Source organism: Erithacus rubecula (assembly GCF_903797595.1).
Source record: "Erithacus rubecula genome assembly, chromosome: 25".
Lineage (NCBI taxonomy): Eukaryota > Metazoa > Chordata > Aves > Passeriformes > Muscicapidae > Erithacus > Erithacus rubecula.
Genome location: NC_136677.1, coordinates 5,040,044 through 5,056,098, shown reverse-complemented (window position 1 = coordinate 5,056,098; position 16,055 = coordinate 5,040,044). Strand labels below are relative to the sequence as shown.

Below are 16,055 nucleotides of genomic sequence, written 5' to 3'. Positions count from 1 at the left end.
CATTAACAGGAGATATCTCCCACAGTGATAAGAGTCGCTGCCACACCCAGTTTTAAACAATGACCCATTAACAGGTGATACCTCCTGGAGGGAGGATGGGCTGTGGGAAAGATAAAGATGATTGCCCCAGCTGATTTAAAGGTGCCCATTGGCAGATAATATATGCTCCCCCCAGAGTCAGCTGGGCCAGTCCTGGCCATGCCCTGGGCCAGCAGGGCCGTGCCCAGCTCCTGCTGCTCCCCCAGCTCCTGGTCCCTGTCCTGGACAGCGAAGTGGGAGCGAGCACGGGCAGGCTGAGTGTCCTTGGGGCTGCTCAGAAGGTGTCCCCTTGTGTGTGTCCTCTTGTGTCTCCTCATATGTCCCCCCTGTGTGTGCCCCCTCTATGTCCTTGTGTCCCCCCATGTGTTCATGTCCCTGTGTCTCCCCCTGTGTGTCCCCCCGTCTACCCCCGTGTCATCCCTGTGTTCCCCCTCTAACCTTGTGTCCCACGAGTCCCCTCCCCTGTCCTTGTGCCCCCCTGTGTCCCCCATGTGTCCTTGTGTCCCCCATGTGTCCTTGTGTCCCCACTGTGTTTCCCCCGTGTCTCTATGTCCCCCACCATGTCCCCCCCCGTGTCCCTCTGTATCCCCTTTGTCCCTCTGTCCTCCCTGTGTCCCCCATCTGTCCTCCCCTCTGTGCCCGTGTCCCCGTTTCCCCTCGTGTCCCTGTGTCCCCTCTCTGTCCCCACCGTGTCCACTCTGTCCCCGTGTCCCTGTGTCCCCTCTCTGTCCCCCCTGTGTCCCCCCCTGTCCCCCCCCCGGCCGCCGGGCAGTTCCCACGCTCGCGGCTGCCCCCGAGCGGCCACAGCGCGGAACTACAGCTCGCTTTCCTCCAAGAGTTTTACTAAAAATAAGAAACGAACGAGTCCAGTTTGCCCCAGTTTGGCTCCAGTCCCCAGAAGCTCTCCCCGTGCCACAGCTCGATTCCCACAGCCTTGCCCGTGGCGATGCCGCCGTGCTGGGCTGCAGCTGCCCCGGGGTGCTGCTGATGGGGGTGGCCACCGGCTTTGTGGGCTGGTGGCCCCGGTCCCTGGCCACTCCCCAGGACACAGGGGACTGGGCTGGGCAGCAGGGCCAGTGCGGTGGGGCCGGGCTGCTTCACCTGCACGATGATCCTCTGCGGCACCTGGAGAGGGAGAGAAACAGCACAGAAAATGAGAACGCGCCCTAAATCCGGCGCTTTTTAACCCATAAACTGCTTGGTGTGTGCCCACCAGAGGGTGCGAGGAAGGACAATAAAGATTTGAGCATCTTCAACGGTTTTCTAAACTTAAAGACTCCGGGATTTGAAAAAGGTTCTGCAGAGCTGCCCCTCTCAGGGTCTGAACCCCAAAAATAGAGGGTGTGCCCCAAACTCACAAATCTCCAATGGGGAGTGAAGACTGAGCCAAATAAAACTCAAATTTTGGGATCTTTGTCCGGGTACCTCTTCCCCGATAAAAAAACTAAAGAAGCACGACTAAACTGAAAGGAATCAAATCCAAAGACACAGAATCAAAATTCAAAGGTACAGAACTAAAGAAAAAAATTAAATAAAATCTAAAAAGCAGAAACCCAAAGCACAGCGGTGGCTGTCACTTACCTGCTGCAGCACCAGCAGCTGCGGCAGGGCGGTGGCTGTCACCTGCTGTCCCCCGGGCGGGAGGCTGGCGAAGAGCCCCAGGTGCTGCACCGAGGGCTGGGCTGGCTGGGGGCACATCTGGGGGGCACCGGGGGCTTCAGCGGGGGGCTGGGAGCCGCCCGGGTCCCGCTTGGCCTCGGCCTCCAGCAGCTGCTCCGTGATGCCCGCTGCTCGCAGGCACTGCTGCAGCAGGTCCAGGGCTGGCCCCGGGCAACCCTCGGGCTGGGCCAGCACGGGCTGGGCGGGCTCGGTGCTCAGCAGGGGCTCCCACACCTGGGGAAGGGGTGGAGAACACACCGAGGTGATGTAAGTATATATCAACATGTCATATATTGTATTATACTACATATTCTGTATTATATTACATTATATATTATATATATACTATATACAATATATATAATATTTATAATATATATAATAGATAGTATATATAATATATAATAATATTCAGCATATTATATTATCTATTATATATATTAGGTATATAGCTATATTAGCTATATTAGATAGCTATATAGGTATATATCTATATTATATATAGATATAGAATATGATTTGATGTAATATTATATTGTATTATCTATTATATTACATACTATGTAATATCTGTCACTGGCTGTGATCCCCTTTTGGGCTAGCTAAAAACAGAGACCAGACAAAATCAGGAGAATAAAAGTTTTTATTGAAGAGCCTTCAGACACATTTAGGGCAGAAAAAGCTCCCCCAGGGGCTGCACCCAAAATGGACAATGGGTCACAGGTTTTAACACTTTGATAAATTTGGTCCATTTGCATTTTTTGGGTTAATATTCCAATTACAGCCTCAGGTAATGGAGTCATTTACCCCAAGTTTGCTCCCCCAACTCACTTTTGTTTCCATCTCTCAGGCCTGAGGCAGTGAGGTGTCCTTGATTGCCAGGATTAGGTTAGATTAGATTAGATTAGATTAGATTAGATTAGATTAGATTAGATTAGAATTGCTGTGTCTGCCCAAAATGGGAGAGCAGCAGCTCCCACTGGATATGGAGTTTAGAGTTACACACTAAAGAACTGCAGGATTACAAATAAATAAAAAATAGAAAAGCCAAACTCCTACAGCATCAGCTGCATCCTCTGTGCTGAGAGAGCAGCACAGTCAGTCTGAAATGATAAACATTTATCTGATGCAGCATTTAAAAAGAAGGGAGGAATAAAAAGAGGGTCCAGCAGTGAGGGGCAGCCCCAGAAAGTGCCAAACTCTCCCCAGCAGTTGGACAGCAGCTCTGCCTGTTCCCAGTTTTGGCTCAAAACATCCCAAAATCCCAGCTGGCTGTACTGCATGAGCAAGGGCAGGAACTCAGACCTAAAAAGATTATGACCCCTGTTAGGTTTGATGTTAAAATCCAGTTTTTCTCTAAAGAAAAGGTCTGTGCTATGGAAGTTGTGTGGGTCTGGGGAGGGAGCTGAGTTGTCACTCACCGTTCTGGATCCAGGCAAAAAATTGTTCAAGTCTTGAGGTTCACTGCAAAAACCAAAAAAGGTTTAAGGTGGCAGTGCCAACACCTAATTAAATTAATGTTAATAAATGCTCTAATGATGCTACAACACATATCTATGGTCCAAGAATTATGTTTTATGACCAATTTAAATGGTCAAGTGGGTTCTCAGAGCCAGTTTTTGCCTCCTGTATCACTCACACCCTTCATTCTTTCCCCCATAGTGGTACAATCAACAATTATTGACAGTTTTGTGACCAGAAGAAATGAACCATTTGTCAAAATATTGTTTGTGCAGCAAGCAGAGCCCCAAATGCCACAGCTCTGGGGAAAAGAACTGCAGAGTGGGGTTTATTCCCATCCCAGCATTATTCTCTGTAATGTTGGGGTATTTCCAGACCTTTGAAGGATTTTTTTTTCCCACATTTCAAGACTTTTCAGCCCTTTTGAAGGAAACTTCAGGGGGGTTTTGGCTCTGGGAGACCCAGCCCAGCACCAGAGGAGCCCTGATGGAGACTGAGGGTGGTGGAATCTCCTTTCCCACCCCAAACTTGTGGGACTTACTAAAGTACATCTGGCACACCCCAGCTGCTGTTGGCTCCTCTGGCAGCTGCAAAGAACACAGAGAGAGAATGTGTCAGGAGGGTGATGATGGTGATGATGATGATGATGATGATGATGATGACCAGCAGACACTCAAGTGGAGGTTCCATGGGGCATCAACCCCCAGCCAGGACCCTGGAGAAGTTCCAGGGTGATTTCTTGTGTTACCACTGGATTTCACTCTGAGTCCTCCCAGCAGGAGCTCACATTTCACTCTCAAACCCAAACCAGCAGGTTTTGGGCTCATTTTCAGCTCTTCAAGAGGTTCTGGTGCCTTTCTGGCTCTGCCTGGTGTGGGATGGTCCTGGGGATCCTAAACATGAGGAGCACCTGCTGGCAAAGCTTGGCAAGAACTCACTTTAACATCACTGATTTGTGCACTTTTATCCCTAAAATTCCACTGTGGCAAAATGGATTTGGAAGGATTTGATCATTTTCTGGTGATAACCTGGGATTAGCACCAGACCTCCTCCTAAACCCCTATGATGGGCACATCTTGAAAAATCTTTTTTTGGGCTTTTCCCTCTTTTCCTCAGATCTGAGCAATATTAAACTAGTAATAAAAATCGAGAAAAACAAGAAAGCAAAAATCCATTACAACAATAAACCCTAAAGATGAAAATACCTTCTGCTATCAACTCCAAAAATGATATTTATGAAGATTTTCCCCCTTCATTCCCCAGAGGGGGATGTGTGCACTGGGATGTTTTGCAGCTGCCTGGATCTCTGTGAGAGGGGCTGAGTGAATTCAAGCCAGTGATCACCCCCTGACCTTGGGGGTGCTGCATGGGGGCTCAGGAACCACATTGGGCAGCACAAGGGTGAAATACCCTTAAATTAGACCCCAAACATTCCACATTATTTTCATTATCCCAAAGGAGCACAATTCCCTAATTACAGTGCAGGAACGAACGCAAGAACCTGAAAATAACCTTTAATATCACCTTGAAAATAACCAATAAACGAACCCCTGCAGGGCTCAGAGTTCTTCCTGTAAATACAAACACCTAAATTTATATTTAATTTATCTATTCCTTAGATAAAAGTGCTTACTTTGCTCGGGGGGGTTCAGGGAATAAAGGAAGCTGTAGGGGTGGCACCTGGCCATGGCTGAGGGCACAATCCCCTCCCTGGCACAGGGTCATTTCCAAGGGTTATGTCATAGGGCTGCTTTGGCAGCTCTGGGGACAAGTTCTGTTGGTGGCAACCAAGGGCTGAGGTCAACATTCCCAGTGGTGGTCGTGTTCTGTTGCCATGGGAGAGGAGCAGGAGCCATGCCCCAGCTCTGGGCAGGGGATGGGCAATAAAACAGCTCCAGAGTGGGGCAGAGGTTGAAGAATGAGAGATTTGGTGTCTTTTCCTGTAGCTGCAGGGATGGGGTTTTACCCCAGGCACACACAACAAGCCTGGATACAATATTCTGTATGGAACAGCTTTTCTGCTTTAGGCAGATCCTGCTCCAGGGGCTTGGATGCCAGCAATGCCTAAAAATTGGGATGTCAGCTCTGCTGTGGGATTTCTTTGCTCACAGCACCTTTTTAACCAGCAGAGGAAAGAGAGCTGAGAATGCTGCACAGAGGTTCTGCTGGCAGCTTTATTTCTGTGCCCAGCAGCAGCCTGTACATCAAGTGTTAAAGGGATTTTTATAGAAAATGGACCAGTGATACCAAAGATTGAAAATTATCTATCTACCTAAAGGTTTTAGGTAAAAGTGACCAATTACATAAAGGACTAATTAAAGCACTAAAAGGTAACACTGGGGCCTGCAGAGGGGGTGAGAATATTTCCATCAGGAATCATTCTAAGGAAGCAATTTCTTATCTAAGGGATGGTTTTCCATGGAGACCTTGAAAGGGATTCTGCTTCACCCACATTTTCCCTTTGGTTGAGGCAGGACAAATCCAAAAAGCAGCAATAACACCCCATGGAGGGATGAAAGGGCCCCACATGGCCCCTTCTCACCCCTTTCTGACCCAAAGGACATTCTAGATCTGTTTCAATTCCCTGGAGCCACAGTCAGTGTCCCTCACTTCCACCTTCCCTCCATCTCCAGCATTCACAATTTAATAGCTTTTAATTAATTTTTACCCCTAAAAACACTTTTTACAGGGTGCCAAGAATTTGAAGGTTAAATTATTGGGAGAGTTAAAACTCTTTCTGAGGTGCAAAATGGAGGAAAAATATTTTTACTTCATGGTGTGAGACAAGGTGATGAAAAAATGGGCTTTTTTATGATTTTGCTTGATAAGATCTGGAAGGAATTTCTTCTTTTACAAAAATATAGATTGTCCTGGAGCTCTGCAGAGGACTTTATGTTTAATCCTTGTGTTGTTCTATGAAGAGTGTCATGAAACTGAAAACCTGGGAGCTGAGAAATCCTGTCCCCAAATTTATTTGTAGTGTTTGATGCCATTTCAAGGGTTTGAGGTGACCCCAGGTAAGTTTGAGATATTCTGCAGTTCTGAACACAGGAAGGGAAAAGAAGGAAAAAAAAGTAGGAGAAAAGGGAAAAGGTGGAGCAAAAGGGAAATGGGGTGAGGAAGAGATGGGGAAGGGAAGGAGGAAAAGGGGGGGATAATGGAAGGGGAAGAAAAGCAAAGGGGAGATCAGTGTAGATGTTTATATTGATGATGTTTCTTTTTACTTGTTGCTTCTGTTTTATTTTGCTGATTTGGGAATGATGTTGAACTGCAGAGAAATTGCTGGCACTGCAGCCTGTCATCCTTTGCTCTCAGAGATGTAATAAATGAAACAGGTTGATTAATCATATTTTCTATTCTCTAGTGTCATGCTTCATTTCATACTTGAGTATTCTGGTTTATACAAACCCCAATAATTCTATGATTAACACGAATCTTTTATCAATTATCACAGAGATCACAGCCAGCACTACTGAGAAATCAAGAAACTCAGCAGAAATTCTCTGCTGCTGATTTCATTGACTCTTTTTGAAGCATTTTTTTTTTAGTCCAACATTCCTCCAGTTGTACAGAATTGAGAACTGAGGTGATGCCCACGGGGATGCATTTCCTTGTGAACCAAGTGTCACAGGCTCCTCCAGGGACAGAAGTTATTTATGGTGTCACAGAAATGGGCAGGGAAGAGCAGCCACTGGCACTGAGAGGGACAGATGAGCCTGGTGTGGTTTGGGACCAGAGGCTGAGCTCACAGACAGCCCTGCCCTGGGCAAAGAGCAGAGCTCAGGCTCAGGGTGCTGATCCCTGAATGGCCCCTGCAGCAGCAGCTGAAATACAGACCCAACATCTTCCATTATTTCATCTCAGTGAGGTCCCAGTGTGCTGTGGTGAGGGTCAGAGTGCTCATCCTGCCTCCTCTCTGCTGGTGTGGGTGGGTGCTGTCAATTTTTAACCTGGCAATGCAATTCAATATAATTTTAGTGAGGATGTAATATAAAAGTGGATCCCTTCAGGAGCAGTTATGTAAAGATGCTCCACAAAAGCCCAGCCCCAGAGGGGTGAGGACATTTTTAAAGGCAGAATTGATAAAAAGCACCAATCAGGACAGGTGGTGATCAATCCCCCCAGCTCAGGCTCTTCCCCTGCAGCCCCCCCTCAGCACTGGCTGTGCTTTGCCCATGAAATCTCAGGGGTTGTTCTGAGCCTTGGCAGCCTGGAGGAACCAGGGCACACAGGAACCTTGCACCCTGGGCTGGGAGCTCTGCAATTTGCTTTGTCTTTCTGCCCAGGGCAGGGCCATGGAGAACTGGGGAAACAGCCACTAATACAAGAGGTGACAGAGCTCCAGATGTGTGTGTGAAAAACACAGAGAACACAGAAAAGAAACCAAGGCAAAATCTAAACTGGGTGTCCTGTGCTACACTGGAAGCAGGGCAGCCCCACCAGAGGCTCTGTGGCTCCACTTCCACAGTTTTTGGGCAAATTGACATTTCCACCTCCCAGCTGGGACCCTTGAGACACAGAGCTGCAGGTTTTATTCTGCTGTGTCATGGTTTAGTATCCTCCAATTTAGTATCCTCCAATTTAGTATTTCTGTTTAAACCACATGCTGCTTCCCCTCCTCCACCCCCAGCTGGAGGCACAAAAGGCAAAGATCATGGGTTGAGAAAAGAATATTTTACTGGAAACAGCAGTGAGATAAGAAATTTAACAGTAAAAGCAGCAATATTAATAGCACAAGGCATGAGAAAAGAAGGATTTGCATGGAAACCTGTCACAATAATCAATACAACTACCCCAGGCCTTCACCTGTGCTTTGTTTCTTGGGGCTGGAGAGGAACCTTTAGCTTCCCTGTTTTTTTTTTTTTTTTTTTTTTTTTTTTTGTTTTTTTTTTTATTTTTTTTTTATTTTTTTTTATTTTTTATTTTTTTTTTCCAATATCCAAAGGGTCATTTGTGGTACCTAACCTTTTTAAGGGCTCACAGTGTAATTTCTGTGGTCCTTGTTTGGTCACACCCCCTCATTTCTAATCTGCAAGCCCTGCCCTTGAGGTCCCAAAGCTCATCAGAAGCACCCAGAATGTAATTTTGAAACCCCAAGTCCTATTTGGAGGGTCCAAAGTTTCATTTGTAGAGTCCAAAGTCTCAGGTTTGAGCCCAAACTCTTTTTTTATCTCCCACAGCTCATCTGTGAGGGACCAAACCCTGCTCTTTATGATTCACTCTGCAATTTGGCAGACTCAACACCTTCTTTTAAGCCTCTAAAGATCTATTTTTGTTACCAAAACATCTTTTGAGGGTTCAAAACTTAACTTCAGGGTTCAAACCCTCCTTTTCCCTTCCAAAAGTCCATTTTTAGAATGGTTTCATGCTTGATCAATGCTTAGTTTAAGACCCAAGTCCTCCTTTGGAGGGCCCAAAGGAATTTTTACTGCTTGAAGCTTCCAGTGCAGTGCCCAAAATCCTCTTAGATTTATTTCTTGGGGCAGATAGGAACCAGAACTGAGCACAGGTGGTAGCAGGCATTTCCTGAGAGCAGCCAGAGTGACCCAGGTGCCTTTGTTTGTCACAGAAAAATGCCTTTTGGTTCTTCTCTGCCTCTATGCACAAGACTTTGAGAAAGAACATTGCTTATAAAAACGAGTGTGCACAAACATGGATGGTTTGGATTCAAACAAGGAGATTTTGGGTCTTAAAAATAGAATTATTGGTTCTAAAAAAAGGTTATGGATCTTACAAATGAGTCTTTTAGCCTTCAAAATGGGACTTCATAACCTAGGAATCAGTTTTTGCAGCTTCCAAAGTAGGCTTCAGGCATGAAGAACAGGAGGGTTTGAGCTCTCAGAGAGGAGCTTGCACCCTAAAAGGAAGGTTTGGAGCCTGAAGTGTTCTCTGAGAGGTGGATTCCAAAGCATCCCAGTGCTAAAGAGCCACCCACAATCACTTTGTGGAGTTCCAGGGTGGAGGAGCCCCTGGGTGGGAGCCTGGGCTGAAATCCTTGGAAGTGCCAATGAAATAAAACGTGCCAATGTTGGAATTGAGCCATGAAAAGCCAATGGGCACAGCCCAATAGCTGGGAAGAGCAGGGAGTGCCAGCAGGGCTGGGGCTGCTGTGGCTGCTGCAGGTGCTGGGAGCTCCCAGAGCAGGATGTGCTGGCCACAGGGCCACCATGTGTCACAGAAGTGGCAGAGATGTGGAACCTGGACCTGGTGATTGTGAGCTCATCCTGTGGCAGCAAAAGCTCTTTTGGACTGCCTGGCCCTTGGAAGAACCTGGCTCTTCCTCTGCTGCTTGCATGCCTGCCTTTCCCCAGGTGTTGTCTTTGGCAGCAGCCACAAGCACCAACAAAACGCTTCTGACAGCTGAAGGTGATTTTTGGGTAACATTTGGGGTTTTAAAATAATTTTATTGAGCTATAAATATTTCCTTTCCCAACAGATCTTTCTGCAGGAGGTCCTGGTGTCTTTTTGCCATCCAAAGGTTTTTGCTCTGCACCTGAGAGGAGCAATGGCTACAACAGGGAGTGACTTCTTTGAGTAACATTTTCCCCAGCTGGCTTGGACTTTGTGAATGACCAAGGACCACGGACATGGCCACTGCTCCACCCCTCAATGCTGATGTGCTGACAGCCTGGAGTGAATTCTGGGGCATTCCCTGAGAGCAGCCAGACCCAGGTGGGCCTGTTTCCATCACATTGCAATCAGGAAAAGTGAAGATCTGATAATCTGCAGCTCTAGAGGGAAGGGAAGGCAGCCTGAGGCCCAGAAATCAGAGTGGATTTGTTGGACTTTTGGCAGATTTAGCAGGGGAACAGCCTGTGTCTCCTGTCAGGAGATGTCAATGGGTGTTAGGCTTCCCCTGATGTTTCTGGGTTGGGGGTTAGAGCTGTCATCTTGGTGTCATAGAGTGAACCCAGCATTTAAATATTCATTAAATTAAATATCATTAAATACAGAATCACAGAGTCCATTAGGTTGGAAAAGACCTCTAAGGTCATGGAGTCCAACCTTTGACCAAACACCACCATGTTAACCAGACATGGCACTGAGCATCACGTCCAGTCTTCTCTTAAATACCTCAGGGATGGTGACTCCAGCACCCCCCTGGGCAGCCCATCCCAATATCTAATCACTCTTTCTATGTAGAAATTCCTCCTGATGTCCAAGCTGGACCCCCCCTGGCAGAGCTTCAGACTCCACATCCCCTTGTCCTATTGGTTGGTGCCTGGGAAAAGAGGCCACCTCCCACCTGGCTACTACCTCCTTTCAGGTGAAAGTGCTAAAGTCACCCCTGAGCCTCCTTTTCTTCAGGATAAAATATCCTTTAGCTGCTCCTCATAGGATTTACACTCTAGACCCTTCCCCAGCCTCATTGCCCTTCTCTGAATGCTCCAGCTCTTCCTGAGCTGAGGAGCCCAAACTGGACACAGCCCTTGAGGTGTGGCCAAGGGCAGAGGGACAATCCCTGCCTTGGTCCTGCTGCCCACACTGTTCCTGATAGAAGCCAGGAGCCACTGGCCTCCTTGGCCACCTGAGCACACTGCTGGCTCATGTTCAGCCACAGCTGAGCAGCACCCCCAGGTCCTTGTTGCCACTTCCAGCCCCTCTGTCCCAGCCTGGAGCACTGCCTGGGTTATTGTGACTGAGGTGTGGGACCTGGCACTTGGTCTCATGCACTGACCCAGCCTGCCCAGAGCCCTCTGCACAGCCTTCCACCAGTTTGGTGTGGTCTGTGAGGTTACTGAGGGTGCACTCCATCAACTCATCCAAATCACCAGTACAGATATTAAACAGGGATGGGCCCAGCAGTGATCCCTGGGGACACTCCTAGTGAGCAGCTGGGTGCAGCACCATTCACTCTGTCCTGCCTGGCCCCTGCCCAGGGAGAAGAACACCTGTCCCCACTGTCCCCACTGTCCTCTGCTGCCCCTGAGCCCAGCTCACTGAATCCCCCCCACTGTCTCATCCCTCTCCACGTGTGCCTGCAGTCTTTGGCAAGGGGATGACTCCACCACGGAAGAGCCTTTTCAGCCCGGACAGGATCTGCATGGAGTGGCGGCAGCAGCGCAGGCCTGGGGCAGGACTGCACAACCTGGGCAGCACCTGCTACCTCAATGTCATCCTGCAGTGCCTGACCTACACAGCTCCCCTGGCCAACTACCTGCTGTCTCGGCAGCACAGCCGCTTCTGTGAGTACTGCCAGGCCACCTCCTGAATCTCCTGGGCACCTCCCAAGGGTTCCCTGAGCCTGCAGGGGGAGAACAGCATCTTTGTTAGCCCCAGAACCTGCAGGGGGAGAACAGCATCTTTGTTAGCCCCAGAACCTGCAGGTGGAGAACAGCATCTTTGTTAGCCCCAGAACCTGCAGGTGGGTTTAGGAGAACAGCATCTTTGTTAGCTCCAGAAACTGCAGGTGGAGAACAGCATCTTTGTTAGCCCCAGAACCTGCAGGTGGGTTTAGGAGAACAGCATCTTTGTTAGCCCCAGAACCTGCAGGTGGGTTTAGGAGAACAGCATCTTTGTTAGCCCCAGAACCTGCAGGTGGGTTTAGAACAGCATCTTTGTTAGCTCCAGAACCTGCAGGTGGGTTTAGGAGAACAGCATCTCTTCTTTGCTAGCCCCAGAACCTGCAGGTGGGTTTAGAACAGCATCTCTTCTTTGTTAGCTCCAGAACCTACATATGGGTTTAGGAGAACAGCAGCCCTTCTTTGTCAACCCCAGAATCTGCAGGTGGCTTTAGGAGAACAGCACCTCTTCTTTGTTAGCCCCAGAACCTGCAGCTGGGTTTAGAACAGCTGCCCTTCTTTGTTAGCCCCAGGAGCTTATGTTCCTCAAACTCTCAAACTAAAATCCACTTGTCCTATCAAGGTGCATTCAGGCACCTCTTCCTAGCCCTGGGTTTCTGTCCCTTGGAGTTGAACCCTCTTGGCTTATTGCACAGAAAACTTGTGCCAGTTTAGCCTCCCTGCGGAGAACATTTTCTATGCACTGAAATGTCCCGGGCTTGTCAGGACTCTGGCTCCTCAGGAGGACTAGAGAGTCTTTACAAGTTCAAGGGCTCCATTAGGGTTTCTTGCTGGGTTATTTACAAGTTCAAGAGCTGCACTGGGGTCTCTTGCTGGGGTATTTAACCTGAGCAGGCTCTCCCCCCAGGCCGCCGGCAGGGGTTCTGCATGATGTGCACCATGGAGACGCACGTTCGCAAGGCCCTGTTCTCCTCTGCCACTGCCATTCGCCCCAGGGCTGTCATCAGGGACCTCAAATGTAAGAATTCCAGCTGCTTCAACAAGATTTCTTTCCTTCTTAGAGGGGAGAGCTACTAACTGCTTTCTTAGTCATAGGAGAATTTAAGCCTGACTACCCGGGAGATGCCTACGAGTTCTTACGCTGCACTGTCAATGCCATGCAGAGAACTTGTCAGAGTGGAAGCAGAGAGTAAGCACAGGAAAATTCCCTTTCCAATCTGCTGGACTCCTTGGAGTGCTCCTCTCAAGGAAAACCTACACCCAGGGCTTTCAATGCTCAACTCTTGCAGGAGGTAACTCTCTGCTTTGCCATTTATTTCCAGCTCGGATTCCTCTTCCCGAGAAACTACAATCATCCATCAAATATTTGGGGGCTTTCTGAGATCCAGAGGTATGATTCCACTGCTACTGCCCTTCCTGGCATTTTCTGTGCCCTTAATGTGCCTGTGACATGCAGCTGGGCCTGTGATGACTGGCCTAGAAGGAGCCACGAGCATAAACTGACACCATCAATTAACTCCCCTCAGAATTTTGATTTCCCTTCCAGTCACATGCCTGAGCTGCAAAACAGTTTCTGATTTCTTCAGGGCCTTCCGGGATGTCCTTCTGAAAATCAAGGTGAGAGGTTTGCAGTTGTGCCTCAAGAGATCCCAAGGCCCTTGTAGCTTTCCAGAACCAAAACATTTGTCTTAAAATCCTCTATTTCAAGGGGTGGTGAGTGGGAAGTGGAATGCACAGTGTCCTTCTGCAAAGGCTGTGGCTCTCTGTGGGGCTGGTTTAAGTGGCATTTTGATGTGTCCTCCTCCCTCTTCCCTGTGCCCTCTCTCAAATCCCTTCTGGCCCCCATGGTGGTGGGTTGGATGAGTTTTCACACCCCATTTCTGTCTCCTTACAAACACTGCCTGTGGGGTCTCCTCAGCTGCTGGGGAATGTTTGGGTGAGAGCATTTCCCACAGCTCAGAGCTCCTTTCTCACTCCTCCAGGGAGCTCTGTCCCTCACCACAGCTCTGGAGTTCTTCGTGGCACCCAAGCAGACAGAAGGGAGAAAATGCTTCAAATGTAGGAAGTAAGATCATTTCTTATATGTTAGCAGCAGATTCTGCAAGATCTGGGTGAAATCAAGCAGAATTCTGCAGAGTCAAGCAGGTTTAATGCACAATAATGGGATGCAGCTTTTTAAAATGATGGCCTCACAGCCTGGAATAGCCTTAGAGGCAGGGTGTGAGAAAGGAAAGGCTGTCTGGCACTCTTGAGGTAAGGTCAGCTTCATGCCAGCACTCTGTGCTTGGTTCAAGGTGCAAGAAGAAGGTTGCTGTGTCCAAGGTGGTGACAGTGCACCGTGCACCCAGGATCCTCACAGTGTGCCTGGGCAGGGCTGACAATGGCACCAGCAGGAAGCTCAGCCAGGTGTGTGTGCAGCCAGAGAGCAGCTTCCTCTTTGCAGCAGGAGGTTCCTCAAGGCTCTGGCACAGTCTGCTCATGTTGGGCTTTTCATGTTCCCTCCCAGGGATTTCCCATGGGAAGAGGAGCCTGGGCTCTGCCCTGGCAGAGAACAGTTCCCCCCACCCAAACCATGACATTGAAGGTCATTTCTGAGCCATCTTGCTTTCTCCACAGGTTGTGGAGTACCCTGAGTGCTTGGATCTTCGTCCATACATGTCTGACCCTGACAGAGAGCCCCTGCTCTACTCCTTGTACGCTGTTGTGGTGCACAGTGGTCACACCTGCCTTGGGGGACACTTCTTCTGCTACATAAAGGTGCAGAGTGGCTTCCCTGCTGCCAGGGAAGATGTGTGCAGGGCAGCCAGCCTGTGCTGGCAGTGTTGGGCTGGGCTGGTGGGCAGTTTCTGTGCAGAATCCTGCCCTGCCCTGCAGACACAGGTGCCTTCCCTTGCAGGCCAGCGATGGACAGTGGTACAAGATGAACGATGTGTCTGTGGAGAGCTGTGACCTCCACACAGTTCTGGGGCAGCAAGCCTATTTGCTGTTCTATGCCAGGTAACACCAGGGTGACTTGCTCAGAATTTGTTTCCTTCTCCTGTCTTTGCTGTTGGTCTTCTCATCCTCCTGAGTGTTTCTGCCACAGGAGACAATTCCTCCCTGCATCCTTCAGTGCTCTCAGGTCTGAACCATCCCACACCAGCTCTCTTCCCCTGCTGGGCTTTAGGCTGCTGCCCTTTGTAAGCTGCTGATTCATCTGGCTGATGCAAAGAAAAGGACATTGAGGGGCCTCCAGGAAAGATGGGGAGGGCTCTTTGTCAGAGACTGTTGTGACAGGACAAGGGGAAACAACTTCAAAGTGAAAGAGGGAAGATGTACAATAGATACAAGGAAGAAATTCTTCCCTGTGAGGGCTGTTAGACCCTGGCTTAGGTTGCCCAGAGCAGCTGTGGCTGCCCCATCCCTGGAAGTGTCCAGTGCCAGGTTGGATGGGGCTTGGAGCACCCTGGGACAGTGGAATATGTCCCTGCACATGGCAGGGGGGGTTGGAATGAGATGAGCTTTAAGGTGCTTTCCAACCCAGCCCATTCTGTGATTCTGTGTTTCTGTGATTCTGTCATTCTGTCATTCTGTGTTTCTGTGGTTCTGTGTTTCTGTGGTTCTATGTTTCTGTGATTCTGTGTTTCTGTGATTCTGTGATTCTGTGAAATGGAGGCTGTAGGGGCTGTAAAGATGAGGATTTCCTATGGCAGGTACAAACCTGCTAAGAAGATCCCAGGTGTCTGAATTTCCCATTGGTGACCTTGGTTCTCTGTCATAGAAACCAAAAGAAAGAAGACTGAATCCCAGATAAGTCTGCAAGAAATACCCTAAACAGAGATTCCTCTTTTTCCTTCAGGTGCTTCAATTCACAAAGCAAAAAACTGTCTTCTTCATCACTCCCTCCCTTCCTCAGTCAGGGGGAGTCCAGCAGCCAGGCAGGCTCTGCACGGCCACAGACTCTGCCTGGCAGGATTAGGGTGGCAAAGAGCCAGAGGAGCAGTGCCAGGGAGAGGGAGAGGGAGAGGAACAAGGAGAGGAGCAGGTCCCCACAGTGGGGCAATGAACACCACAGATATTTCATCAACTCCAACTACAGCAGCTCAGCAGGGAGGAGGAGGAAGAGAACCAGTCCTCCAGATCATGACAACACCCACAGGGATGCTCCAGGGCCCTCCAGCAGGAGTTTCCAGCATGTTCCAGCACACAGGGATGCTTGGGAACAGCCCCTGCCAAGGGAGAGACAGCAGAGCAAACCCTCCCAGCTGAGCTGCAGTCTCTGCAGGCAGCTGGTCAAGGTCAGGAGCTACCACCAGTCACAAAGCAAGAGGAGGAAACTCTCATTTGGAGCCTACAAGCAGAAGAGCCAACCCTATAATTAAAACCCCTTCTTGGCCTCTCATGAGCATTTTACAGGGTGTTTCCCTCTCTTTGGGGTTTGGGGCAGTTGGGGAAGCAGCAGTGAGGGGTGTTGGTGTGATGGGATTCTGAAAGCTGTGGGCTTGCATGTGCCCACCTGGCAATTTTGTTTTTTAAATGTGAAGTTCAATTCACTCAAAGGAACAGGGGCTGCATGAGCCAGCATGGCCAGGGCTGAAATGGGCTGCACAGCTGGGCCAGGGCTGCTGCTCAGCAGCACCAAGTTTAGTGTAGGGGCAGGAACAAGCACTGGGA

At 49.1% G+C, this 16,055-nt stretch overlaps 1 protein-coding gene and 1 long non-coding RNA gene across 2 annotated transcripts; one reads left to right on the top strand and one right to left on the bottom strand.

Annotated features, from left to right (window-relative positions):
• Nucleotides 1-2,803: 2,803 nt before the first annotated feature.
• Nucleotides 2,804-4,912, bottom strand: LOC306812297. The gene is made up of 3 exons (XR_013776841.1): nucleotides 4,793-4,912; nucleotides 3,701-3,746; nucleotides 2,804-3,162 (listed from the first exon to the last, which is right to left on the bottom strand). It is a non-coding gene; the product is annotated as an uncharacterized lncRNA (long non-coding RNA).
• A 4,688-nt stretch (nucleotides 4,913-9,600) lies between these two features.
• On the top strand, nucleotides 9,601-15,778 carry LOC306812391 (ubiquitin carboxyl-terminal hydrolase 17-like protein 6). The gene is made up of 11 exons (XM_079326956.1): nucleotides 9,601-9,831; nucleotides 11,145-11,345; nucleotides 12,310-12,420; nucleotides 12,492-12,591; nucleotides 12,725-12,792; nucleotides 12,949-13,019; nucleotides 13,385-13,467; nucleotides 13,697-13,808; nucleotides 14,019-14,159; nucleotides 14,299-14,399; nucleotides 15,241-15,778. The coding sequence occupies exons 2-11, from the start codon at nucleotides 11,159-11,161 to the stop codon at nucleotides 15,761-15,763; spliced, it is 1,497 nt and encodes a 498-aa protein (XP_079183082.1). The 5' UTR covers nucleotides 9,601-9,831; nucleotides 11,145-11,158; the 3' UTR covers nucleotides 15,764-15,778.
• The last annotated feature ends 277 nt before the right edge of the window (nucleotides 15,779-16,055 follow it).

Bases quoted from the DNA above. Each gene is read 5' to 3' on its own strand.
- LOC306812391 (XM_079326956.1), top strand. From the start codon at position 11,159: ATGACTCCACCACGGAAGAGCCTTTTCAGCCCGGACAGGATCTGCATG. The intron at 11,346-12,309 runs GTGAGTACTGCC...CTCTCCCCCCAG, and splicing joins TCGGCAGCACAGCCGCTTCT to GCCGCCGGCAGGGGTTCTGC. The intron at 14,400-15,240 runs GTAACACCAGGG...TTTTTCCTTCAG, and splicing joins TATTTGCTGTTCTATGCCAG to GTGCTTCAATTCACAAAGCA.